Consider the following 26,340-nt stretch of genomic DNA (forward strand, 5'->3'; position numbering starts at 1 on the left):
ATTTAATAATTTATGCCGAGGCTTTTTTTTTTGATGTAACTCAGTCTAAACTTGTTATTCATCTAAAAATGTTTACTTCTTAATTTCAGCAGTGTGAACGCTTTGGAATATATAAGTGGAAACAGTTATTACATCGCTGTCAAAGATAAATCGATTTTCCTGCCAATCGATAACTGCGGCCAGTCGGACAAACAGTCAACAAAAGTCTTAATTTTAGTTTTATATGAATTACTGACTGAATCAGCTGGAAAAATGGCGCAAACGCAAGCTCCAGGTAGGTCCTAAGTCATTCCAATAAGCCCACATTATGTTTTCATGTTTGCAACAACCATTTAGCCGCCAAGCGCATGAAGCTGGAGAAGACGCCGGCAAATCCCGTCGAAGAGGATGGTAACTATTGCAGATAAACATGTTTGCAGGGCATTAATTCACGTTTCCATCCGTAGAGACGCCCTCCGTGTTCAATCCGAAGTACAGGGTGTGTCCCTACTTGGACACCATCAACCGTAACCTGCTGGATTTCGATTTCGAGAAGCTTTGCTCCATTTCGCTGACGAGGATCAATGTTTATGCCTGCCTGGTGTGCGGCAAGTACTTCCAGGGACGTGGCACCAACACCCACGCCTACACACATTCCGTGGGCGAGGCTCATCACGTGTTCCTCAATCTGCACACGCTGCGATTCTACTGCCTGCCGGATAATTACGAGATCATCGACTCCTCGTTGGACGATATCAAATACGTGCTAAATCCAACGTTCACACGCCAGGAGATCAGCAAGTTGGATCAGTTACAGCCGAAGCATTCGCGAACCGTGGACGGTGTTCTGTACTTACCCGGCGTCGTGGGTTTGAACAACATCAAAGCGAACGACTACTGCAATGTGGTGCTGCATGCACTCTCCCACGTCGGTCCACTTAGGGACTACTTCCTGCAAAAGCAAAGCTATGCGCATGTCGTGCGGCCACCTGGAGATTCCGTGTTCACGCTGGTGCAACGTTTCGGCGAGCTAATGCGCAAGATGTGGAATCCGCGGAACTTTAAGTCGCACGTTTCGCCACACGAGATGCTGCAAGCTGTGGTGCTTTGGTCCAGCAAGCGTTTCCAGATCACCGAGCAAGGCGATCCCATTGACTTTCTGTCCTGGTTCCTCAATACACTGCACCGCGCCCTCAAGGGCAACAAACATCCGAATTCTTCTATACTCTACAAGATATTTCTGGGCGAGATGAAGATCTACACGCGCAAGATGCCGCCCGTCGAGTTGGACGACGCTGCCAAGGCGCAACTGCTGGCCACCGAGGAGTACAAGGACCAGGTGGAGGACAAAAATTTCATCTACCTCACATGCGATCTACCTCCGCCGCCGCTGTTCACCGACGAGTTTCGCGAGAACATCATACCGCAGGTGAACTTATATCAGCTGCTGAGCAAGTTCAATGGCACTGCCGAAAAGGAGTACAAGACCTACAAGGCTAACTTTATGAAGCGCTTCGAGATCACCCGCCTGCCGCAGTTCATCATTCTGTACATCAAGCGATTTACCAAGAACACATTCTTCCTGGAAAAGAATCCCACCATTGTGAACTTTCCCATCAAGTGAGTGTCAAAACGCGAATTATTACAATATTAATTGCAACTGGATTTCATTTTCAGGCACGTGGACTTTGGCGACATTCTGGGCATGCGGCAGCGCGACAAGGATGTCAAGGATACGAAATACAATCTGGTGGCCAATATTGTGCACGACGGCGATCCCAAGAAGGGCACCTATCGTGCCCACATCCTGCACAAGGCCAACGGTCAGTGGTACGAGATGCAGGATCTGCATGTCACCGAGATACTGCCGCAGATGATCACGCTCACCGAGTCCTACATCCAAATCTACGAGCGCTGTCCAAACTCCTCGTGATCCACCTGACTTTTAATAACTCCTAACTATATTTCGGTTAACAAACTCCATGATAAAAAATAAAATATGCTGTAGTCGAGTGTAGCGACTATGAGTGGCCCTTGAATAGGAGAAATGTAGACAAGTGTGTTTCATTGTAGAAGAACAGTGCTGGTTTTGATCTTTAATCTAACTCTAACTTAGACTTAAGAATCATCGTTTGTTAAAGCTTTAAGCCTCAGCATCAGCTGTGGCCCAAAACAGCTGGAACAGCGCATGCGTTGTGCCCACTCCATGCACAACCAAGTGGGTGGATTGGGGCCACGACCAGCAAAAATCGATGGCATCGCCAGTCGTTGGGTGATAGAGTGTTCGGAAGCATGTCGTCGGAGCAGCCGGAGAACACCAGCTACGAGCAGGAATGCCAACGGGCGGAGCTGCTGGGCCTCCAGCCACCGGATCCCGCGGAGTTCGAGCGCAAACGGCAGGCACGACTGGAGCACGAGTTGGCCGAGCAAGAGGCCGCCGAGGCGGTGGTATGTTATGACCTCTAACCATACGAATCGCCACTAAAATTCGCTCTCCAGCTGCTGGAGCAACAAGACGAGAGTCTGGGCAATGTGGGCGGCAAGCTGGGCGAGCTCAATAGCATCCTGTCCAGCACGCAGCAGAAGCTGAATCGCTTCAAGCAAACGGCATGTGGCAGTTTGACCAACATATTTGCCCGGGCCAGCTCGGGCTCGGTGGATCTTTCGGCGGGCATTGGTAGATCGGGCTCAATCGCCTCCACCCAGGAGGAGCGTCCTCCTGTCCAGGAACAGCCACTGGCCAAGCCTCCGCCGACGGCTGCCGAGGTCAGCGCCGCCAAGGCGGCCAAGCAGAAGCGCATGGACTCGCAGCTGGACAAGCTGGATGCGCTGATCAACCAGGCGGACAACGCTCAGATAGCCATGAGTGAGCAGACACAGCAGATGCGCCGCCTGGCCAAGTGAAGTGCCCCCTTGAGCAGGTGATCATCCATTGCTGACCCGCGAAGCCCACAAAGAAACAGGCGTTTGCTTCATGAAATGAATGTGTATATGATTCCAACTTTATTTATCCTCACTCCTCAGGTGATCCTTGTCGCCTGATCCCGGGCAGCCTTCTTCTCCTCTTCTTTATTTGGATGAACACATGAGTTTCGCTTAAAACTAAACACAAGTTGAGATTACCCAAAGCGTCTTCAATCACATTTATCGAGTGTGCAGACAGTGCGAGTCATGCATGACTGTCTGTAGTACCGTCTTACAGTCACGGCGCGCACTGCTCCGCCTTACATTCATCCCATTTTGACTTTAAATATATACATATAAATAGTTGTTTTCCATATACTTTACATCAGAGTTTTGAAATTACAATTTTTCTCGGCTATTCGTTGACATGCGTAGTTGCGAACAGAATTACAAATGTTGGACAATAATAGTTGTGTGTAAATGTTTACGCAGCTAAATCATAGTTCATACATATTCTGTTTTAATCTTGTTTCTGGAAACATATTGAAGTATATTAGTATATATTTATAATATATGTTTTTCGTAAGCAATAACTTTTCTTTTTTCGTTTAGTCCATTTTTTGTTTTTTTTTTTGTTTTGGTAAGTCACATTTTGGAAAACTTGTTAATTCAGTTCTTTGAAAATATATTAAAATTGAATATTTTCAATATTTCAATTTTACTTTTAAACTATTACTCTACTCTCATTTTTTTCTCGTTAACTTAAGTGAATTAATAGGGAACGTCAAAGTGTAAGCAAAAGCAAACAATCTTCTTACTTTTCTTCAAAACATGTGCAGTGCGTTTCGCAGCTGTAAGGCCAAGACATTGGCACTTACAGTCACGGAACGCACTGCATTTGTGCTAGTACATACATATATATAGAAGTCGTTTATCCAGCTAATACTTGTTGCAAAACGTTTGTTAAACTATATATAATATACATATATATATATAACGATCGAGTCAAGCAATAAAATCAAAATTTTCTTCACAAAACAATAAATAGTCTTTGGCGTTATCAATTCCGCGTACTGTTAATTCATTCTAAGCGAATGTATAACGATAAACAAAAGCAAAGGATGTGAGGATTTGAATCAAAGGCATAGTAAAGTATTTTGGATGGAATTGATTATCAATCAAGGGCTAACTTTAAAAAAAAAATATCTTTGACAAATTATTGGGCCAAGTCCGTCTTTGTATAGTGAAAACAAGTAACATAGTTTCCGACATACAAGCTATGCTTGATTTTTGAATCGGATTGGGTCACTACTTGTCCTCCGGCGAGGCGGAGGTGGCCATTTTGGCGAAAGACCGCGGCGGAGTGGGGCTGCGTTTCTGCAGGGTACGCATGCCGAGCGAGTAAGCCGCCGTGTCCCCCGAAGCGGTGTCCGTATCCGAGTACTCGTCATCGCTCTCGCTGGCATGTCCTGCATCCGTCTCGTACGGATCCACCTCCTTCTGATACACGTTGCTCATTTGATCCGTAAACACATCCGAAGCGACGACCCCGCCGTCGTGTTGATCCTCGTTCTCATAAAAGAAGTACGACAACTGCAGGTGCTCCTCCGCACAGTTCGTGCTCAAGGCGTCCGGAATCAAGTGGCCATTCGTCTCGAGGCGCTTCTGAATCTTTAGGAACATGTTCGGTGATACATCCATTTGGGGCAGCGTCTGCTGCGCCTGCCACTTCTCCAGCAGCGGCGGATTGGCTCCAAAAACGCCGTAGTACAGCTTGCAGGCGCGAAAGCAGCGTAGTCGGTTCGAATTTGGGCGAATGCGACGCAGCACACGCAGCTGTGACTCCACCACGTGCAAAAACATGTATTGCTGATTTCGGTTGGGCAGCGAGGTGACCAGCACCGCACGACTGGTGTTCAAACAGAGCTGAGGCAACGGTTGAGGCCACAGCGAGTGCAGCAGACGCTTGAAAAGCTGCGTTAGCGTGGAGTTTTGGAAGAAGTGGCGATCGGGGGCATTTGTCGCCGCTCCTGCGGGACGCCAACGTACTGCATCAGCCCAGATGCGAGCGGCGGCGCCATCGAACATGGTCAGCCCCAAATAACGCATGCAGCGCTGGCAGTACAAGTGATCGTCGCGATTGAGCATGCACGAACTTTCTTCGTTAAAGTTGATGACCACATAGTTGAGGCCATAGAAAAGATCCGTTTCGGCGGGCACTAAGCTAATTGGTTGGGTCTTGCCCGCTGGTCCATGATTGTGGCAAAAGAACTCAGTGGGATCCACCAAGAGGCTGGGAAACTCCCTCAACCTGCGATAGCTTCGGCCTGCCACCAATTCCGCTCGGCAATCACGACAGTTGATAGTGATGGGCTCGTTCTCCTGGCAGGAGAGGAGTAGTGGCGCCAGAGGCACGTCCACAGCGCTTCCATCCACGCTGGCCAGATCAATCTGGTTGTAGTTGAAGCGGAAACTGATGTTCCTGCCACTGACCAAGAACGTGGACAGGCAGACAATGTCCATACCATACTGCGCGTGCCGGATGAGCATCAGCTTGTCGGAGTCCTCGCTGTCGCTTTCGGAGCTGGAATCCAAGTCGATTGCCTGATTCTTAGGTTTCTCGCTGATATAAACATTGTAGTCGCGGACGACGACGCGAGTCTTCTGGCTCTGCGAAACCTGTTGGTCGAATCGCAGGAAGACCACGCCGCTGCGTAGGTTCGGGCGCAGTTCGATGCACAGCCCGGCGATGGGCATCTTGACCAGTTCCTGGGAAAGCGCGAGAAGATTGTGAACACCACCAACAAAATGGGCCTATCGTTACTTATGGTTTTTCGATATTAAGAGCGTCACTCGACAAAAACTATCGATTGTCAAGAATGAATGTCAGTGTGACCGTCATTTGAAAACTGGGAAATCGTACGCGGAAAACCGATACTATTGACCTTATCGAATATTCAGCCGAAAATGATCGAAAACCCATATCGAGTGTGTGAGCACTATCGCTGACCACTAACACCAACAACGTTTAGGAGCAAAAGAGTCGACGATGCGATGGGTAAAAACAAAGCCCCGTGTAAAAGTGTCCGAAAACCGTGCGTAGCATCAAACAAATCGTAACTCGGCCAGCGAATCTAGGTGCCGTTGTTTTCGGGGACGCGTGTGCAGTGCCGTTTTAAGTGTCGGTAATCGCCAAAATCCACAAAAAATTTAAGGATTTTTTAAAAAAACGTTCGCTAAACGCATTTCGTTCGTTCACTCACACACACACGTAAACCTAACACACGCACAGACGCAGACAAACACAACGCGCAGCGCATATACACACACAAAGAAAAGAAGGCAGTGAAAATCGACAAGCGCACGCATGCACACACACACTGACAAGCACGCAGGCGAAAAAGTGTTGATATATATCCAATATATTGATGTTGTGTGCAACGTTGTTGTTGCTGCTGCTACTGCTGTGTGAGTGAGTGAGGGCGAGCGAGAAAGAGTGAGTGCGGTGCGCGCAGGATAAAGCGAAGATGAGCCACAAAGCGAAGGAGTGAAAAAATAATTAACGGCAAAGCGGACTGCAAAGCGCAGAGCGGATAAAAGAGGAGCGTTAACAACAATAACAACGACTGGGGGTCCCCTGCAAAATCAACAACAACAGCAAGAACCACATCAACAATAATAACAGAAGCAAGAACATCAACAACAAGAACTACAACTACAAATTGGCCCTCTTATTTCGGCAGTCGCATAGCATAGCCCCATCTCGCTCTCTCGTTCGTTGGGGGATACGAAAAAGTTCACATGCAACAACAACGACAACAAACAATAGCAGTCGCAGTCGACGCGGGCAGAGGCAGCGACAGAGACCGCGGCGCACTGAACGTATTTTGTACATATAAACAAAAATAGTTTTTAAACTCCCCAAAATCTAAATCTAAACCTAAAGTTAAGTCTAAAAGGGAAACTTAGAGCCCTAAGCATAAATCTACAGTTAATAAGTTAATTAAAAGCAAGCGAGTCCGGCAGTGTGCTTGAGTTTGAAAGGGGAGAACCGAAGGAGAGGAACACAGCGAGAGAGAAAAGAGGAAGAGAAGAACGCTCAAGAGAAATTCGCCTTTTACACGATTTTAAATTGAGCGTTTGGCAGAGATCCATTATACATATACATCCATCCAAAAAGAGAGGAGAGTAACAGTGAGAGAGACGGAGGAAGAGGAAGCTGAGGAAAACAAACAAACGGGGGAGCAGCTGAAGAAGAAGAACAAGAATCAGCTTCAGCAGTAGAAGGAGCAACTGTAAACACACACAATCTCAGCCTCACGCTGGCGAATCGCAACGGCGGCAACAACAACAGAGGAGGAGGAGGCGGCGGTAACAACAACAACAATGGAGGAGGCGGAGGAGCGGCTGCAGTCGGCGCTGGCGCCGAAGGAGCAGCAGGAGGCGGCGCAGGAGCCGGAGCGGCGGGCAGAGACGCTGCAGGAGCAGCGGCCAACGAATGGAATCCGGAGGAAATGGACCGCTTCAGCTTCGACGACTCCATCCGCTTCGAGGAAGACTCCCTCTGCAGCTGGAGCTCTGAACCGGAATCGCTGTGCAACAACTGGCGCGGCTGGAAGAAGCCCGCTGCAGGCAGCGGCGCAGGCAATGGCGGCTTGAGCGGCATGGGCGGTATGGCTGTGGCCGGCGGCTCAGGAGCACCGCCGTTCGGAGGAGCAGGAGCCTCTGGTTCCTGCACACCGGGCGGCAATGGAACGGCCATGGCCAACACATCCACCTGCGGCAGACATTATGGTGAGTAGCATCTCCTTGTTGCTAGGGCGGGATTTAGGGCAGTGTACCCGGACCATTGAGCATTACACCAGTGAAACTACAGTTGTGAAAATCACAGATACAAATCTAAACTGAAGAGAGCTTCTTAAAATCCGAAAAACATTGTACAACATTGACAGTTTTTAGAGTTCGAAAAGTGTGCGTCCTAAAGATATCAAAAAAGTATCCTCTTTTATTCAGGAATTAAGAAAGACTTTCTCATAAGAAGCTTTCATATGTCGCATACAAAAGATATTGACTTCCTTAATTGTTTTTAAAACCATAAGGCAACCAAAATAGTTTATACCTATAACTTTCCCTTTACAATGAGAAACTTACATGTACATTTTATACAGATTTATATCCGTATAGCGTTAAATAATCAATTACTTGCTACACAATTTACTTTTTAAGCTAAGTAGAGTGATATGCTTTAGTTCTATGTTTTACTAGCTTGGTCGCATTTGGCTATTTGCAATATGGCTACACTGTGCTGCCTGTAATTATACGCATGACCTTTTCGCTTTTGGTAAATTCTGTAAAATTGACTTAGGCACAACAACGAGCAGGCTGTAATTGTTGTTGCCCTCTGTCTGCAATTGTCTTCTTCGTTTCCCCGCATTTCCTCGAAGTCCTCTGCTTATCGCTGAAGTCAAAATCACGACTTTGGCTGCCAACGTTTTTTATTTTCATTCGTTTATACGAGTTTCCTTTTTACCTTTTTGTTGCGTCCCTTTGTCTTTCCCTGTGGCTCATTACGCTTGTGCATGTGGCTGGGGTATTGTTTTTTTTTTTTGTTTCGGGCCTGCCAAGAGACGTTCCTTACACGTTTTCTGTATCCTGTGCGCCGCCGCACAGCACTATCATCATGTAATATCTGGATATCTGGCTGCGACTGCGCAGTTCGTCCTCGTCGCTGTTTCTCTTTCGTATCCTCCATTCGTCTTCGTCATTTGCCCATCCACTGCATTCGTTTGCTTATTTTCCTTTGTTTGACTGAGCAGTGTTGCTGTGGGGGGAAACAGGACTATATTTGGAAGGGTCAAAGGACTAAACAGAGCGGCAAAGCCGCCAAAGAACCTCCAACCATTCAGTTGTCTTCTTTGTGGATTCTTTGATAGCCAGGGTTACCAGCTTGTTGATTTTATTGATATTTATTGATACTAAGCACTAGTATTACAAAATATAGTATATGTACTAGGCAAAACTAGCTGAACTTTGCTCAATCTTAATCATTTTTATCTTTCTGTTATGTTATACAAATCTTTTACTTCCTATAAACAGAGGAGTTAGCCAAATATCTATTTGTTCATATGCTGTTGGTTTGTAAACCTAAAGGACCAATAGATAGTAGCTTAAGCTATTCGATTTTGGCGGGAAAATAGCCAAAGAGCTAGCCCTGCGACTGGGTTTGTGTGTGTGTAGTGGCGAAGCCAGCTGCATTTTCATGCTCGAAAGACATAATAACCGCATCAAAAAACTATATTGCCTCAAAACGATGTCGCTGCTGCCAGCTGAACACGCTGACGTCGACTTCGACGTCGATGCTGAGGCGACGAGAGCCTCGCTTTGTTGTGTCAAAGAACCTTTTCAAGGATACCACCACAACCTGCCCAAGGGGATGTAATAAAAATAAAGACGAGGACGACGACGACGACGACACGGAGGAGAGTCCATTATTCCCATCGCACCTTGTAGCTCCTCCGCCCCGTTTGCTGTGGCTCCCCAGATATGGTAGTTCTTCAGATAGTTGAAACGGAAGAAGCCCATTGATTTGATCCACAATTGTCAACGGCTTCTGATGCGATTGAAGGCTTATGTATATACATCATAAGAATTCTGTGCGTTCGAGCATTTAACATGCCATAATTGAAATGTTTTAAGCCAAGCTATGGTGCGCAACCAGGGGGTTCTATTTATTTTTAACTAGCATCTTACTTACTTAATTTGAAGGCATGATTTACCATTAAACAGAACATTGGAAAACGAACATCAGTTAACGCAAGTTGCATTTGTCTGAATGTAAGGTTTGGTGACCTCAATCGATAATTATACTGATAAATTCCTTGTCCGTTGTGTGTAAAAGCCAAATGGAAATGGCCTTTATACCGAATTGCACAAAACCCAAGTGTATTTGATTGAAAATAGAGTATGGTGACCCCGATCGATATATATTTAATTAACGTACTGATTGCTTCCCTGCCTGATTTAATTAAACGGCAAATGGCAATTTGCGTGTTGTCAAATTGCAATTGACTTTAAACAACATTAAACAACATTTCATTAGGAACATTACTTAGCTAAATATATAGACTATGGTGACCCCGATTTGTTACTATTCCGCAAGTTTTCTTTTAAGGAAAAGAGAATACCATTTTAAAATAAAAAACAAACTTTAGCAATTAAGCTAAGTATAGTTTTGAAGTGGCCCCAATTTTATAATCCTACTTTTGAGAGCTGGCATCCAGGGGATGACAGGAACAACGCAGATGAACGTTCGCCAAGTGCGCCCCGCATAAACGTAAAGCGCAGAATGTCGATGCGATGCAATGACCCCGAATAAACCGAAACCGTGCAATGGTCACGCTGCAGTGCTGACAATGCAACTCCGTGTCCGTGAGAGGTGTGCGGGTTGTGAATATGTGCGTGCCTTGTGTGGCCAGCGTTGCCACATGTCATCATCTAATTAGTGGGTCGAGGCTCGCTCGGTGTCAATTTCGAACTGAAACTGAAACAGAAACAGATACCGATACAGATACAGATACAGCGACTAGCTGTATTTTTCACTTTTCGCCGTGCATATCGGTCTCGCGCACTTCCGCAGCCAAAACAATTGCACCAACATATGTTGCACATACATGTGCAGAAATGCTTGCTGGCACTTTGACCTGACCCCTTTTTTTGTTATTTGGTTTTCGTGCGAGCTTTTTGTGCCGAACAACCCGAATTTGTCGCTGGAAAAAAAAATATATATGTATGAGCATGGCACAAGTACTAACTATCAGCATATTTTCAGCGCATAAGTCCATAAGAAGTCCAAGGAAATGATTTTTGATTATAATTTATTATTTAAAATAAACAATTCGCATTGCTTTATGCCAGTGTAAGGCAATTTTATCACTAAGCTTCTTCAAAAGACTTGTAAATTATCATGACCATGTGTTAAATGGTCGCGAGTGGAGAAACTAGATTCACTGCGATAACTCATTTAGTGTGGTTTGCACTTTTCGTGATAAATCCTTTTGGTTAGGCAATGTGTTTCAAGGAAGAACTCCAATCGGAGTGTCGAATAGTTGCTCAACTTTGAGGGGCTCGTTCGGCATAGCACAAATAACTGGAGCATGAGTCTTTGTGTTGCATATTCTCCCTTTTATTGTTGCACGTTTCGTTAGTGCGACGCATGGAAATGGAAAACAAATTAAAGTGCAAATAAAAACTCCGAGGGCGAACGCAAGAGCGAGCCCAGTTGAAGCAAGAAGCAAACCAGTTTGAAGGGGCAGCAACAGCCTTGAATCTGCCGTAAAGAAGTTCAATGGGAAAAATGGCATATATATGTATATATGTATGTATATACGTGCACGTATATCGTGAATCATCTATTAAGCCTTCTTCAATCAAATCAATCTGACTCATGCGGTCATTCGGATTCCACGAAGTCCCTTTTAACTGAATTCTTCATCTGACAAATGCATTAAGCTGTTGCTCTTGGATTCCTTTCCTTGCATTTCCTTTTCTCGTCAATCAAATGGAATTAAAATAATTAAAACCGAATGAAACTCAGAGTGACGGTAAGAGTACTGCGTACTGTGGGATCTTAAAAAAAAAAGTTAAAAAAGAAAGGTAAAATACTTTCAATTTTAAATGCTTTATGCTTTACATGGGAATTGATGATTGGGTCCATAAGCACCAATGTTTCTCAACTTGCAAAACATATTAAAAAAAAAAGGCCAACAGTCGCTGCTATTTTCTTGACCTCTGCTGTAGCTGTGTGTATGCATAAGACAGGCATGAGCAATAAGTTAGCGCTTGCGGAAAATGACTTTGAATAAAATGGTGCCAAAGTGTCTGAAAATTAAGCGACGAGGGGTTAGGAGGTTGGGGGGGGGGGAGCGCACGAAGAATGGGGGCGGGCCAACAAGCCGACGAACGAGCAGAAGAAAACAAACAAACAAACAAAACAACGACCTCTTTCGCCCAGTGCTGCCAATTTGGCTATTTTTTTTTATGGATCCCATATATACGATATGTTTCAAGAAATTATACATTCAAATAGATATTATGAATGAGTGGGTTTTTTTGTTATACTATTTCGAATCAATCTTAATATTATATCAATTAGAGACATATTTTTTCTAACACGCCAGTTTCTGAATACCGATCCGAATTAATAAATAAGAATTGTTTGCAAACAAGATTCTTCGATAGCTTACTACAAGTATTAATTCAAACAATTGAAAGTGAAATCGGTGAGATCTGTTTATCCTCCTGCTCGAATATTTTATTTGCGTGGGCGAACTTGAACCCTGTGTTTTTTTTTCGTGACGGCTGCATCATCATCATCAGCAAAACACCAAACCATATATACACATACGTAAGTATGTATACGAAATGCAATAACAAAGCTCGCTATTCTTTGTTATGCTTTGGGGTCATTGTTTTTTTTGTTTGTTTATGTTTGTCTGTTTGTTTGTCTTTTGTGTTCTGCGTTCTGCGTTTTAAAGGCATTGGAAACGTGACCTTTAAAATGCAGGTCCCCTCTTCCATTGCCATTGGTTTATTTGCATGCCAATTCAGTGGATTTGTGTTTATCTACAACTCAATTGCGCCTCGAAGATAATGACATTGGTTTACGCAGGGGAAAATTGCGTGGCCATGATTCCAATGTTTTCCCACGACAACCACATCGCAGAAAACCTATGGTTTATTTACACAGTTGCCTTGCAAGAGGTATTACGTTTCAGATCGAAAGATAATCTATCGTCTGAATCCTAAATGTTTATAAAGGCGATATCTGTTCGGAAATATGAGTGCACCAATTTGTGGATAGTGGCATTGGGGAATTTAATAGAATTGGAGATAAGAAACTTAATTACCTAAACATCCACTTTTTTTTGGCTTTGGCAATAATCGAGTTCGTGTAAACATTTATTGGATCTGGAATGTGGCATCGATTTCATGACTACAGTTGTAATTGAATCCAAGATAACTTGGAAATTATTAAGGAAAGATTTGAGTTTAAAATGTAAATATAAGATAGAACCACGTAAAATTTGCGGATAATTTGCGGATGGTGATATGTGGATATAGGATTAATCCGAATCCTTATCACCTTGCACTAATCGAATTATCCTAAAATATTTATTCGTGCTCTGATGCGGCAAAAACTTAATATGATTACGCTTATTTTGCCAGACAATCTAATTTACATTTTGTTGACCTGTTGGGGGCTGTGTGCTGGTTTCTACCCCGTAAAAACCTCGTGGTTGACCTCCCTTTCGCTGGTCATTGGCCGTTGGCTCCAGAAAAAGTTCTTTAATTAATAAAATGCCCGACATGTGTAAGTGGTGTCTGTGTGACATGCATGTGGTTTTTCCGCGCTTTGTTTGTGTTTAATTATGGTAGTAGAAATATGACATTAGTCATTTGGCAGCTTCTTCGATTAATTAACATCGTCATAGTTTTGCCATTGGTTGCTTTAACCTGGGCTCAAATCCATGCTACACTTTCGAATGTTTAACAAGTGAAGAATATAATACAATAAGACAGGTTACCAATGTTTTTAGAACATAGAAGGCATATTATCAATCAATATAAACTGAGCAGAATAATTTGATGTTACCACTGCATTATCCAGTATCCAGATGCCTTCTATATTCCGTTCGCCTTCTTCCAGAAGTATCCACATTGGCCGAACTGGCAGCCCGCTGTGTGGCCTCCTACATACCGTTCGAGCTGGTTGAGCACGTGTATCCGCCGGTGCCGGAGCAGCTGCAGCTGCGCATTGCGTTCTGGAGCTTTCCGGACAACGAGGAGGACATCCGGCTCTACTCCTGTCTGGCCAATAGCTCGGCGGACGAGTTCAATCGCGGCGACTCGTTGTTTCGGTTGCGAGCTGTCAAGGATCCGCTGCAGATAGGTAAGTTTGTTCAGCGCCAGGTTATAAATGCTAGACGCAACAACTCTAACCCATCCACTTGCAGGCTTTCACCTCTCGGCCAGCGTTGTCAATCAGACGCCGCGTGCCTATTTCAATGTGGCCGTCACCTTTGACCGCCGACGCATCTCCTCTTGCAACTGCACCTGCACCTCGTCCGCCTACTGGTGCTCCCACGTAGTCGCCGTTTGTCTGCATCGCATCCATTGCGTAAGTATGGCGTGTGCAGAAGTATTAAATGGCTTTTGTTAACACTCCCTAGTGGTATCACACAATTTGGAATCATGTTCATGTTCATACAACTTCAATTCTATTGTCTTGCAGCCCCAGGAGGTCTGTCTGCGTGCCCCGGTATCGGAATCATTGACTCGCCTGCAACGCGACCAATTGCAAAAGTTTGCCCAGTATCTGATCAGCGAGCTGCCTCAGCAGATCTTGCCGACGGCTCAGCGGCTCCTGGATGAGTTGCTCAGTGCGCAACCCACGGCGATCAACACTGTGTGCGGTGCACCTGATCCCACGGCTGGGGCCTCGATCAACGACCAGACCAGCTGGTATCTGGACGAGAAGACGTTGCATAACAACATTAAACGAATCCTCATCAAGTTCTGTTTGCCCGCCCCGATTGTGTTTAGGTGAGTAATCTTTTTGAGCCTTCTATCTTGACTCCTTTGTAATTTATGGCCTTTATTATCGCCACAGCGACGTAAACTATCTGACGAACTCGGCTCCCCCAGCGGCGGCCGAATGGAGCTCGCTACTCCGACCGCTGCGGGGACGTGAGCCGGAGGGCATGTGGAATCTACTTTCGATCGTACGCGAGATGTACAGGCGCTGTGATCGGAACGCAGTGCGTCTGCTGGAGATCATCACGGAGGAGTGCTTGTACTGCGATCAGATACTCATCTGGTGGTTCCAGACGAAGTTGGCACTGATGATGGGGTCCCACGGCCACTCCGGCGGTAAGCATTCTAACACTCACTCCAACTCCACGGCACTGCAGCATGCTTGCAGTTCGCTGTGCGACGAAATCGTGGCACTGTGGCGATTGGCAGCGCTCAATCCCGGCCTGGCGCCGGATGAGCGAGATATGCTGCACGCTCAGTTCACGGCCTGGCATCTAAAGATTCTTGACCGGGTGGTCAAGAGCCGAATGATGCCGTCGTACACCAACAAGCACCAGCAGAACTCGCGATCCGAGACGGAGCTGTTTATCGGCTTCAAGCCGGCCATCGAGGCGTGCTACTTGGACTGGGAGGGCTACCCCATACCGGGAGTGACGCACACCCACGACACGAATCCCATCTACTACTCGCCGTTCACTTGCTTCAAGCACACGGACCTCAAGGGCGAGTCTAACAATCCCGGCCAGCTGAATGCCACCCAAGCGCTGATGTCGAACAACAAGCACTACAATTACTTTAGTTCATCCAGCGATCATGGCATGCACGCAGGAGCCTTCAAGCAGAGGTTGGACCGGCCTTTTCGTGAGTCGCGATTCTATACGAATCCGGCCGATCTGGACGGAGGAGCAGCGTTGGCGGGCGGAGGATCCGGTAGGTTTTCCACGGGACTGGGCTCCGTTGCCGTTGGAGGAGCTGGTGCAGGAGGCTTGGGTCAGATGAGCGGAGGAGTTAACAACTCTGTTGGAGGATCAGCGGCCGCCGAAGTGAATCCCGTGCAGCAGCAGCTTCCCAGTGGCTCGGCGGGAGTCGGTGCCTCTGTGACAAATGCCAAGGTTGTGGTAGCAACAGATGGCAATCGTTCGAGTGCCAGCAGCGAGGGATTCTGCGAGAACGACGATTTCGGCGGCGACACCAGCAGCAGTCACAACTACTGTCCACCTGGACAGGCGGTTGTGCCTGGCCAGAAATCAGCCCTCACGGAGTCGGATTCGCAGAGCAGCTTCGATGCAGTGTCGCATCAGAGCAAGGATGAGCCACCAGTCGGGGGAGTGGGTGTGGCAGTGGGTGTTGAACAAGCCCTTTCCACATCTGACACTTCGTCGGCCTCCTCCTCATCGTCATCTGCTTCTACAGCTTCAGGGAGCTCTAATAGTTCCACTTCCTCTATGCTTATGGCTGGACAGGAGGCTACTGTCGGTGTTGGTGGCGCTGTGCAGCAAACAACTCGTCGCCTCAGCAAGGATGAATCCTTTAGTAGCAGTAGCGACGAGTTCAACCAGGGAGGCGTGGGTGGATCAGCAGGTCGAGTGGCTATGGCCTCCAGTGGAAGCGGATCGGGTGCTGGCGACACAGTAGCGGTGGGATCGGGATCAACAGCTGGCGGAGATCTGACGCCGGTGCCCAGCACGTCGGCAGCTGCCCGTGCTGCCTTGGCCGCCAGCTCGACAGGGCCGGTGATTTCTGCTTCACCTCATCTCGCAGCTAGCGCCGCTGGAGGCTTAGGAGTGCTGGGTGTGGGTGCAGACCAGCCTTGCACCTCATCCGCGCATGCAGCCCGAGCACTGGCAGCTGCAGTGGCTGCTTCCAGCGATAAGCCGCATGTTTTCTCCAATGTCCGGCCCACAGAGGACGCCTGGGATATACTGCTGGCCAGAGCCGAGGGTTTGCATGCCCACGGTCACGGAGCCGAGGCTTGCATCCTGGCCGTCCGTCTGGCCGAACAGATGCTGGCGAATCCGCCTAACCTACTTCTGGAACTGCCACCCGCACCCAAAAGAAAGGGCAAGAAGCAAAACGTGAATCCCATCTCGCATCAGCTGACAGTTGTGGCCTCTGCAACGCTGTCCAAGTGCGCTTTTCTGTGCACAGTGCTGTCGGAGAACTCTGAACACTATCACATTGGCTTTCGGATATGCCTATTCGCCTTGGAGATGCCGCGACCGCCAGCAAGCACCAAGCCCCTGGAAGTCAAGCTGGCCAACCAGGAGGCGGACATACTGGCTCTACTAAAGCGCCTGCCGCTGGGATCCGCGGAACTGCAAGTAATCCGAGAGCGAGCTGAGCAACTGCGCAGCGGAACCTTTAAGACGCGAGGAGAGGCTCTATTGCCTATTAACCTGGCCACGTTTATTTTCGATGCCCTAGTTACACTCAGCCCCTTAGGTGGATCCACAATTGTCCCTGGCGTGGCATCCACTAGTGGTGTATCAAGTGCGGCCGGCAAGTCTATGGTCAATACAGGCACACGTTTGCTGCTCTACAAGCACAACAGCGATGAGAGTCTGGGATTCGATGCTGCAGTGGCTGCTCTCGGACTAAAAGCCAATGTGTCGGAGGCAGAGCATCCGTTGTTGTGCGAAGGAACCCGCCGGCAGCGCGGGGATCTTGCTCTGACATTGCTTTCACACTACAAGGATGAGCCCCGCAAGATAGCCAAGATCATGGAGAAGCTTCTGGACAGGGACATACATACGCTTCTAAATGCGCCACTCCTGCCCGCTTACTACTCGAGTAACCCGCCTGTGAGGACGCGAAGTAATCAGCCCACGCGTAGGGAGGATCACGATTATGGCGGTGGCTCTGGATGCGCCTCTTCCAACTGCAATCCGGTAGCCAATTTGTGTGAACTTTTGCCGGCGGACTACGGCAGTGTGGGTGGAAACAGTCGACCACACAGCTCCACGAGTGCCGAACTGGAACTAAGCATGTGTGCCCTGAGCATGGCCAGCAGTGGTAGCCAGTCGGGAGGCGTTCAAGGCATGGTGCCCACAACGAATGCAGCGGGAACCACGGGAACACCCAGTTCCAGCAGCACGACGGTCAGTGGGAGCCAGAATCCCAATGGTAATCCCAGTGGCAGCGGTGGAGGAGGAAATGGCGGAGGTGGTAACGGAGGAGGAGGAGGCGGTGGCGGTGGTGGTGGAGGCTCCACCAGTAGCCGAAGCAAGGAAAGCCGGTACAAGGGAAAGAGAGCATATCCCTCGATACCCAACCAGCCATCGGAAGCCAGTGCCCACTTCATGTTCGAGTTGGCCAAGAATGTGCTGACCAAGGCCGGCGGCAATAGTTCCACATCGCTCTTCACCCAGGCGAGCACGAGCCAAAATCACCATGGACCGCACCGTGCCCTCCACATGTGCGCCTTCCAACTAGGGCTGTATGCCCTCGGTCTGCACAACTGTGTGAGTCCCAATTGGCTATCGAGGACGTACTCGTCGCACGTCTCCTGGATCCTGGGGCAAGCTATGGAAATTGGTGCGCCGGCGATAAGCTTTCTGATAGACACTTGGGAGGCGCATCTAACGCCTCCCGAAGCAGCTGGCATGGCCGATCGTGCGTCGCGCGGATGGGACAGCAACATGGTCTATCCGGCGGCGGAGCTGGCTCTGTCCGTTCTGCCCCACGCAGCTGCCCTCAATCCCAACGAGATCCAGCGTGCGATTCTGCAGTGCAAGGAGCAAAGCGATCTGATGCTGGAGCGGGCCTGTCTCACCGTGGAGACAGCTGCCAAGGGCGGCGGCGTCTATCCGGAGGTGCTATTCCAGGTGGCCCGCTACTGGTACGAGCTGTACATGCGGAACACGCCGAATAACAGCGAGTTCGAGCCGCACGATGACACCATGGACCATTCGGCCGTGAGTCTGAGCGCCCTCATTGAGTCCCAGCAGCAGCATGAGCTCCAGCAACAACAACAGGCAGTGCAGCAGCAACAGGCGGTTCAGCAGCAGCAGCAGGTGGTGCAGCAACAGCAGCAAGTGGTGCAGCAGCAACAACAGCTTGGCATGCCCAATTCCGTGGTGCCAGGCGGCGTTGGCCCCGGCCCCGGACTACCCGTAGCAGTGCAGCCACCCGTAGTTGGTTCTGTCCAGAATCCACAGGCCCAATTCCAACCCGTGGGCGTCGCCTCACTGGCTCCCCTCGGACTGGCGCAGTATCCACCGTACAGCTTCTGCCAGGGCTTGTATGCGCACCACCACAACATGAGCTATCCGCCCGGGCAGATGCAGATGTTCATTTCGGCAGGGCCGCCGCCGCCACCTCAAGCATACGGCGGCTACCAGCAGCCGCCGCCACAGCAGCCGCCGAATCCGCAGCAACAGCAGCAGGTTGTGCAACAGCAGGTGCAGCAGCAGCAGGTGGTGCAACAGCAACAGCAGCAGGTTCAGATGGCCGGGCAGGCGCCACCAGGTCACCCTGGGCAGCAAGGACATCCAGGTCAACCGCCCTCTGGCTTCCAGCCGCAACCACCGCCAGGAGCATTCCAGGCGCTGCCGCCGCAGGCCTATCAGGCAATGCAAGCGGGTCCCCCGGGCCCGCCGATGGGTCCGCCTCAGGGCTACTATGGTCCACCACCACCACCGCCTCCGAACGGTCCGCCTGGCGTGGGCGTGGGCGTCGGAGTCGGCGTTGGAGTGGGCGTGATGCCAATGCGCCAGCATCAGCACCAACATCCCGTTTACCCATTCATGCAGCAGGCGCCGCCGCAGCCACCGCAGCAGCAACAACCGCCGCCCTCGCAGCCACCCGTGCGACAACGACAACCACATCAGTTTACGTGAGTGATCCCAACCATGAGACTCATTTGTGGTCAGCTTATGGGCGTCATATACTAATTAAATTACTTCTTCTTTTATGTAGACCCACCCAGCTGCGATATCTGCTGGCTGCCTACAATGTGGGCATGCTGGCCATGGAAACACTGGCGCGACGCGTTCACGACGATCGGCCGCAGGCGAAGTATGCCCGCAATCCGCCGTACGGCGAGGATGTGAAATGGTTGCTACGGATCAGCAAGAAACTGGGCACCCAGTATCTGCACCAGTTCTGCATCTGTGCGGTCAACTCGATCGTGAGTCCGTTCGTGCTGCATGACGTGGCCATTGAGTCCGCCCACTATCTGGGCAGGAACAACCACCAGATGGTGATGCAGCACCTGCGTTCTGCGCTCACGCCTCTCGTCCAGAAGTGTCAGCAGATGTGAGTACTCATCGTGATGTTGTACGAAGAATGATATCAAGATAATGTGGACCTTTTCCATTGTCGCAGGTACATCCAATGCATCCATCAGAAGCTGTATCATCTGACCCAGGGCGACTATGAGGAGTTTGCCAGCATTGTAGTGGCGGCACGCGCCGCTTTCCAGATCACGCCGGAGGGGAACGCGCAATTCAAGGACTGGCTGCAGTCTATCAAGCGGTAAGAGATCCTGAAATGTGTACTTTGAAGTATGTTTACTATGTGGTCGATTCCTGTTGCAGATCGAAATCATGCAAAAAGGAGCTGTGGACCCAGATCAATGCGGCCCTGCAGAGCAACTCCAAATGACAAAGACTTGACTCCTGCAATCTGATGACGGCAGTGGCAACAGCAACATTGGCGACAACGACGGCGGCGGCAGGGACATCGGCCACAGCTGAGTGCAAGACAACAACGGTGGCTGCGAGTAGCAGCAGCAACAACAGCGCTGGTAATCACAACAACATCGGCAATAGCAGCAGCAGCGGCGTCATTACCAACAACAACAGCAGCAGCAACGGCGGCAACATCAACATCGCCATCAGCGACTCAGTGAACGGACACAACCATCATCATCACCACCATCACCACAGGCATCATCATTTGCTGGACACGCCGGCTAGCAGCTCTGTGGGATTAGCAACAGCTACAGCAGCAGGAGGAGGAGGGACAGCAGCAGCAATCCCAGTAGCAGCCACACCGGTTAGCAATACACCAGCAACAGCATCGTCATCAGCATCAGCTGCAGTTGCAGCTGCGGCTGCAGCTGCTGCAGCTTCAGCAGCACCAAGCAGCGTGGCCAGCTACGAGCGATCGGAGCGAAGACCCCCACTACTGGGAGCACCACCTGCGCTGTCCACGGTCAGCAATAACAACGGCCGATCGGGCGCAGCGATCGCGTATCACTCGCTGATGCCGAACTTTTATCCCAGCACGCGGCAGCTGCACATGCATGGCCATGCCCGGGGTCATGCGCACCCACCACAGCACGGTCAACCCCATCCCCACCAGCAACCCCAGCCACACTCGCATCCCCACGCGCATCCGCATCCGCACCCACATCCCCATCAGTACCAACTGCAGTCGCTAAGCCACTACCATCAGCAACTTTAACAACGTGTCGCTGGCACTGCCCATGGGTACGGGCTACCAGCGGCTGGTGCGCCTGCTGCTCCTGCTGCAGCGTCGTCGCTTTGGCGGCCGCAAGAACAAAACGGCGGCGGCGAACGAAGTGGAAGAGGAGATGGACGCGCAACTGCAGCAGCCAGCGGTGGCTGTGCCTGTCGGCGATGAGGCTGGGAACCAGGGAACCATCGCCACTTGGCTCTGGCTGTGGCTGTGGCTGCTAGTGTTGCTGGTGCTGCTGTTGGTCCTGGGCCTGCCGCTGCTTTTGATGATGCTCCTCTGATCCGCCTCCACATCCGGAGCCAGTCCCCTCCCGAGAACCACCGCACTTAGTTCATGTTAAACATAGTTCTTATTTGTATCTTCAGTTTTCGTTAGCCATTTTTTTTTTTTCGTATTTAGCTACACTTAGATACACGATGGAGACACTTTTCAGGCGTGGGTGTGTGTGTGTGCGTGTGAGCATTTTAGACTGAGATATCTGCCAACAACAACAAATACCGATGCCCACACACAGGCACACACCCACGCATAAGAACAACAACAACAACAACACCCACAAGCATGGAAGTTGGAAAAGCTCTGTTTGATTTTTCAAAAATGTGTTCAGTTAAACTAACGTATTTATAGAGATGATCTATCAAATAGTTTTCTACACCGACAGCTATATGAAAAAGAACTCGGACTTTTACATATATGCTTACGATCCCTAGACCTAACTTTAAATAATTTTCACTAACATCAGCTTCGCAAAACGTAAGAATACCCATCTTCTTCTATATATATATATATATTTTGTAGTCTTAAGTATGAGTAAAAAAAGAACGGTTTATATACCATATACATATTAATACCGGTGGTTAAGCAATTTTTTAGGATTTTCAAATTTATTTGACCAACAACATTCAATATCCAACACGAAAACCCATCGATGCACTAGAAATTCTTCGCTGAGCAGTTTATTTTGAATGTTCAACTAGCAAACGATCTCAACTAAAGTATCCTCACATTTCCAGTTGTGTAGAATTACTACGTTTGAAAAATGTGGGAAACCGCGCCACGCCCACAAAAAGCTGAATCTGATGGATGTGTATTTAGGTCTATACAGCTAAACAATAGATAGCGAATATTCGAAATAAACTGCCAGGATTTCTTTTGCTTCGACCTACATATATGTGTCCGTCTTTTCCGACTTTATAACGACCGAGCAAAGACAGATCGAAATCATTATGCTCGCACACATGCACACACACACACACACACACACACACTTTTTATGATATACAACTATTGAAAGAAAATGGTTTTTGTTGGTTAATCAAACGAGTTTAGCTAAATCATCAGAAGAGGAGTTTCTATTTTTACATTTAAAATAAACAACAACAAAAAAAGAACAAAAAACTACAAAAACAAACTAAAAAAATATATATTCTTTGCTTTACAAAATTGTTTATATTTTCAAACATTTTTTAATTATTTTTTAATGGTTTTTATATCGACGCATATAAAACATTCTTATTATTAAACCATTAATACACAAAAGATACAAAAAGCAAACGAAAAAAAAGATCAAACAATTTTTTTTTATTATATACAAACAGTGCTGTTTTGAATAAATATGGTTTTTTGGATTTATTTCAAAACACGCAGTGAAAAGCGAAAAAAAAAACGAAACAAAAAACAAAAAACAAAAACACACAAAATAATCTATGTTGGTTTTATTTTTCTTGGTTTTCCTTCCAGATCACATAATTTGTTCACTTAAGCTTTGGTTTTCACTTCTTACTATTATTCACTTCTTATTATTATTATTGTTTAGTTGATCCTTTCTTTTGCGGTTCTTTGCCACCCAATCCCATCCATCATTCCAATCCAACGCAACCGATCTTCAGCCCAAACAAAAGCAAAAAAAAAAAGAAAAACTAAAGCAAACTGCCACTTTCGTGAGGATTCGATTCAGTAATGTTACATGAATATTATAAATATAACTAGTTATACACGATCGCGAGCCCCTGAAGATTCCTCGAGTGCAGGCGGCCTGAGCTCCTCGGGATTCCGGATCGGATCCCTGGATTGGTATCGAAGCAGCCGGATCGGATCGCTTCAGTTCCCGCTTAAAGGTTGTAAATACGGACGACGTCTTATATAAGTATTGTAACTCCCTTGTGTTTTTGTATAATTACGAGTAGAGCAGCCAGAAACCGATTATAAAGCGAATATATAAATGAAATTACATCGAATCCAGACCGATTTCGATTTCGATTTCGATTTGGATTTGGATTTCGGACTCAGATTCGAATTCTGAAAGCAATCGCGTAATTTGTAAACTTTTAGTAGGCAGTGTTTTATACAAAGAGCGTAGCAAAGAAAATACCGAGAGCAACTTAATCTATTTATATAAAGTAAAACGAACGCAATCTGTAAATTAAAATTAACAACATGTTTTTAAATTACCATATAGTTGACTATTTCCGTGACAAAAAAAAAAAAGAAAACAAGAAGAAACAAAAACCCAATTTAGAAGGAAAGGCAGACGATTTCTCGCTTTGTTCGCCATTAATATTTGTAAAATAACGATAATCCCCAATTAGCAAAACCAAACGATCGAAGAACGAATTGTGGAAAATATAAAACTATAGCAACGCAACTAGCAGACAAAGGAAGACCATTAACCCATTGACTCGAACCACTCAATAACAATAACTGAATAGTAAAACGAACAAACCAACAACATTCGATCTTAAATAAAAATAATAAATGCGAACATAATGTTAACGTAGCCGATTAGCCTTTAGATCACATATAGCGCATATTTTACACAAGCGTAGTGAACCAATTTCCAAACTAAACTTAGAAACTCCACGAACCCCAATTACACAGATCCCCAAATCACCAACTCACCTACACCAAAGTTTTTTTTTTTTTGAGTCATCTGCAGTGGAATAGTTTTCACTTCCAAAAAAAATAAATTATTCGATTTTTAAATTCAATATCGTGCACGTACATTAACTCCTTATTTTTAATGGTAGAAATCGAATATCTGGACTTTGCGTAGATTTTGAAGATCTGTCCCATATCATTCAACTGCCACTGACATTAGGTTCATCTTAGAACAATATTAGCAAGTAATGCCGATTCCATTCGAGATTCAGTTTCCACCAACTTGGTCGTAGGACTCCACGATTCCCCCACAAGACATGCACCCACAATTATCCTTGCGCCCTGGCGTGTATATAGCCAAGCACTGGATCGTCCGGAGCTGGACGGGATGTGGATGCAGTGCGGCTATGTCAGCTATATAGCTTGCGAATCTGCTTCCCGTTTGGATCTGCACCACATACATAACATATATACAAATATAGACAACTCCCATATATATATATATATAGATATATATATATATATATATACATATTTACAGATACATATTAAAATTGAAGCGGACATAAATTAATATTTAATCTTAAGTCGGAAATAAAACATTACCTCATACTTTAAAAACTTATGAAGACAGTTACAAGTAGAACACTCGAAAATATATAGATTATATACCATATACACGATAAATATAGGCCATTTTTTTGTAGCAATCGAACTTAGGCTTTATGAAATTCTATCATTTGTGAAACGAATAGCAGCTATGATTTTCCTGCTGTGAGAGAGAAAACCGAGGAAAACCGTGGAAATGTGCAGTTTTAAGGAGGGAGTGGGATTAACTTCCATTCCGGGGATTCCCCCATTGGCACCTTTCTCTACTCATGGCTCTTTGTACATTTTTGCACTGTAAAAATAAAATATTAAAAATATAAATATATAAATTGCTTGCTAAAAAAGTTTAAACAAAAACGAATGGAAAACGCGCAAAGTTTAACATAAAATATATACATACACGAAGCGACGTTATTTATATATACGCCTACAGAAACATGCAAAAAACTATTATATACAAAAAAATATATACATACATATATAAATATATATATATATACAATACTTATTTACATTGCGTATTTTAGCGTTTTATTCGACATCGGAAAAAATAAAATTAAACCAAAAACCAATCGTAGAAACGCTACAAAAGTGTTCTTTTTAACGAAAACAAAAAATAAATAAAAATAAATACAGAGAGCGGAAAATAGAATATTAAATTAAGCAACAGAAAATATTTATACACTGAGATGCCGCGGCGAGTTGAAAGTTTGAATATAAAAAAAAAAAACAGATTGGAGAGCGACAAATTTTTAATTGAATTTCTAATTTTACAAAAGCATACATGTTTTATTTACCAATCGCTGTAAATATCAAGCAACACACTATTCTGGTGGGCTTTTTTTTTTTTAATTTTAAACTGTCTCCACTATTCGGCCACAGCCCCCAGCCACGCCCCCTGAAACCAATACCACTACAATGCAAAGCTTTAATTCATTGCCACACACAACACAATTCATAGGGACACAACACATACACACCCAGCAAAGCAAATGTGCTTTAAAAATAAAAAATATGTTTCTCTTAAGTAAACTTAAAAACTTTTTACAAACAGACGAAACACAAAGACACAGAAAACAAGAACTCTGCCAAAATCAAGCTAATACAGACGAACAAAAGTAAAAACTAAATGAAACCCGAAATCTTCTCTAAAAAATAGCAACAAATTGTAAACAAGAATATAACACGGAAATAACTAATTATACATAAATGATTAAATAACGACTCGATGAGCAGAAAGAATAACAAAAATGGAAATTAAAAAGCTTATTTTATATATTCAAACATACAACAATAAAAAAAAAACCGAAATGACCATTAATGAACTAAATTATAAACGAACCGAGATATAGTGTATATGAATGATTTTTAACAATGTAAAAATTTTGAACCAGTCTCTTTCGAATTTTATTCGTTTTCAAATGGTCCGAAAAGCAAGAAGCTGAGTTAGTGAGGGAGAGAGATAGAGTGAAGAGAGGGCTAGAGCAGCGCATTATTATTAACTAATTTAATATGCAATATATCTACTATATTTAAAGAAAACCAAAATAATACAGATACATGAACGAGGAAAATTAAAATATACACCGCAAGGGAGGACATAAAATGAACACATTTTAAAACAATGAAAACAAAACGAAAAAAATTACAAAAAAAACACTCAAATAAAAAAGAAAAAAACAGGACAAAAAGGAAAAAAACATAAAAAAGGTTTGTTTTTCTCGTAACGAATTTAAATTCGGTTTAGATGGGGCGACAACTCTGTTCAGGACTATTCCCTGATTGGCACAACTATGTTATCGATTTTTGCACACAATCTAGTATATTTTTTGAATTTGCAAAGGGATTGCTTTGTTTAAATGTTACAACCAGTTTGACTTGTAATATTTGTAATAACTTCCATAAGTAATCGCTTGTTTTGTCAAATAACACTTAGAAAAAGAGAAGTTTAAAAGG

General features: G+C 46.1%; 4 protein-coding genes across 8 annotated transcripts; 3 read left to right on the forward strand and 1 right to left on the reverse strand.

Annotated features, from left to right (window-relative positions):
- Positions 1-160: 160 nt before the first annotated feature.
- Positions 161-2,030, forward strand: Usp39 (Ubiquitin specific protease 39). The gene is made up of 4 exons (NM_133106.3): positions 161-274; positions 337-390; positions 447-1,599; positions 1,657-2,030. The coding sequence occupies exons 1-4, from the start codon at positions 253-255 to the stop codon at positions 1,910-1,912; spliced, it is 1,485 nt and encodes a 494-aa protein (NP_573334.1). The 5' UTR covers positions 161-252; the 3' UTR covers positions 1,913-2,030.
- Positions 2,031-2,241: 211 nt separating this feature from the next.
- CG32544 (uncharacterized protein) lies at positions 2,242-3,922 on the forward strand. 2 transcript variants are annotated; one of them, NM_001272765.1, is made up of 3 exons: positions 2,242-2,427; positions 2,479-2,900; positions 3,004-3,922. In NM_001272765.1, the coding sequence occupies exons 1-2, from the start codon at positions 2,272-2,274 to the stop codon at positions 2,881-2,883; spliced, it is 561 nt and encodes a 186-aa protein (NP_001259694.1). In that variant the 5' UTR covers positions 2,242-2,271; the 3' UTR covers positions 2,884-2,900; positions 3,004-3,922. The 2 variants fall into 2 exon arrangements, with proteins under 2 accessions (NP_001259694.1, NP_728208.1); NM_167637.2 differs by having other exon boundaries at positions 2,479-3,922.
- CG7326 (uncharacterized protein) lies at positions 3,155-5,734 on the reverse strand. 2 transcript variants are annotated; one of them, NM_001272766.1, is made up of 1 exon: positions 3,155-5,734. In NM_001272766.1, the coding sequence occupies exon 1, from the start codon at positions 5,638-5,640 to the stop codon at positions 4,192-4,194; it is 1,449 nt and encodes a 482-aa protein (NP_001259695.1). In that variant the 5' UTR covers positions 5,641-5,734; the 3' UTR covers positions 3,155-4,191. The 2 variants fall into 2 exon arrangements, with proteins under 2 accessions (NP_001259695.1, NP_573335.1); NM_133107.2 differs by having other exon boundaries at positions 3,518-5,734.
- A 173-nt stretch (positions 5,735-5,907) lies between these two features.
- On the forward strand, positions 5,908-26,033 carry Dora (Dorado). Of its 3 annotated transcripts, none has more exons than NM_001370011.1 (8): positions 5,908-7,677; positions 13,589-13,831; positions 13,896-14,059; positions 14,174-14,484; positions 14,552-19,309; positions 19,393-19,731; positions 19,801-19,950; positions 20,013-22,594. In NM_001370011.1, the coding sequence occupies exons 1-8, from the start codon at positions 7,398-7,400 to the stop codon at positions 20,881-20,883; spliced, it is 7,116 nt and encodes a 2,371-aa protein (NP_001356949.1). In that variant the 5' UTR covers positions 5,908-7,397; the 3' UTR covers positions 20,884-22,594. The 3 variants fall into 2 exon arrangements, with proteins under 3 accessions (NP_573336.3, NP_001356949.1, NP_652493.2); NM_133108.3 differs by having other exon boundaries at positions 13,592-13,831; positions 20,013-26,033.
- Positions 26,034-26,340: the final 307 nt, after the last annotated feature.

The sequence above is a fragment of the Drosophila melanogaster genome, chromosome X (genome assembly GCF_000001215.4).
Source record: "Drosophila melanogaster chromosome X".
NCBI lineage: Eukaryota > Metazoa > Arthropoda > Insecta > Diptera > Drosophilidae > Drosophila > Drosophila melanogaster.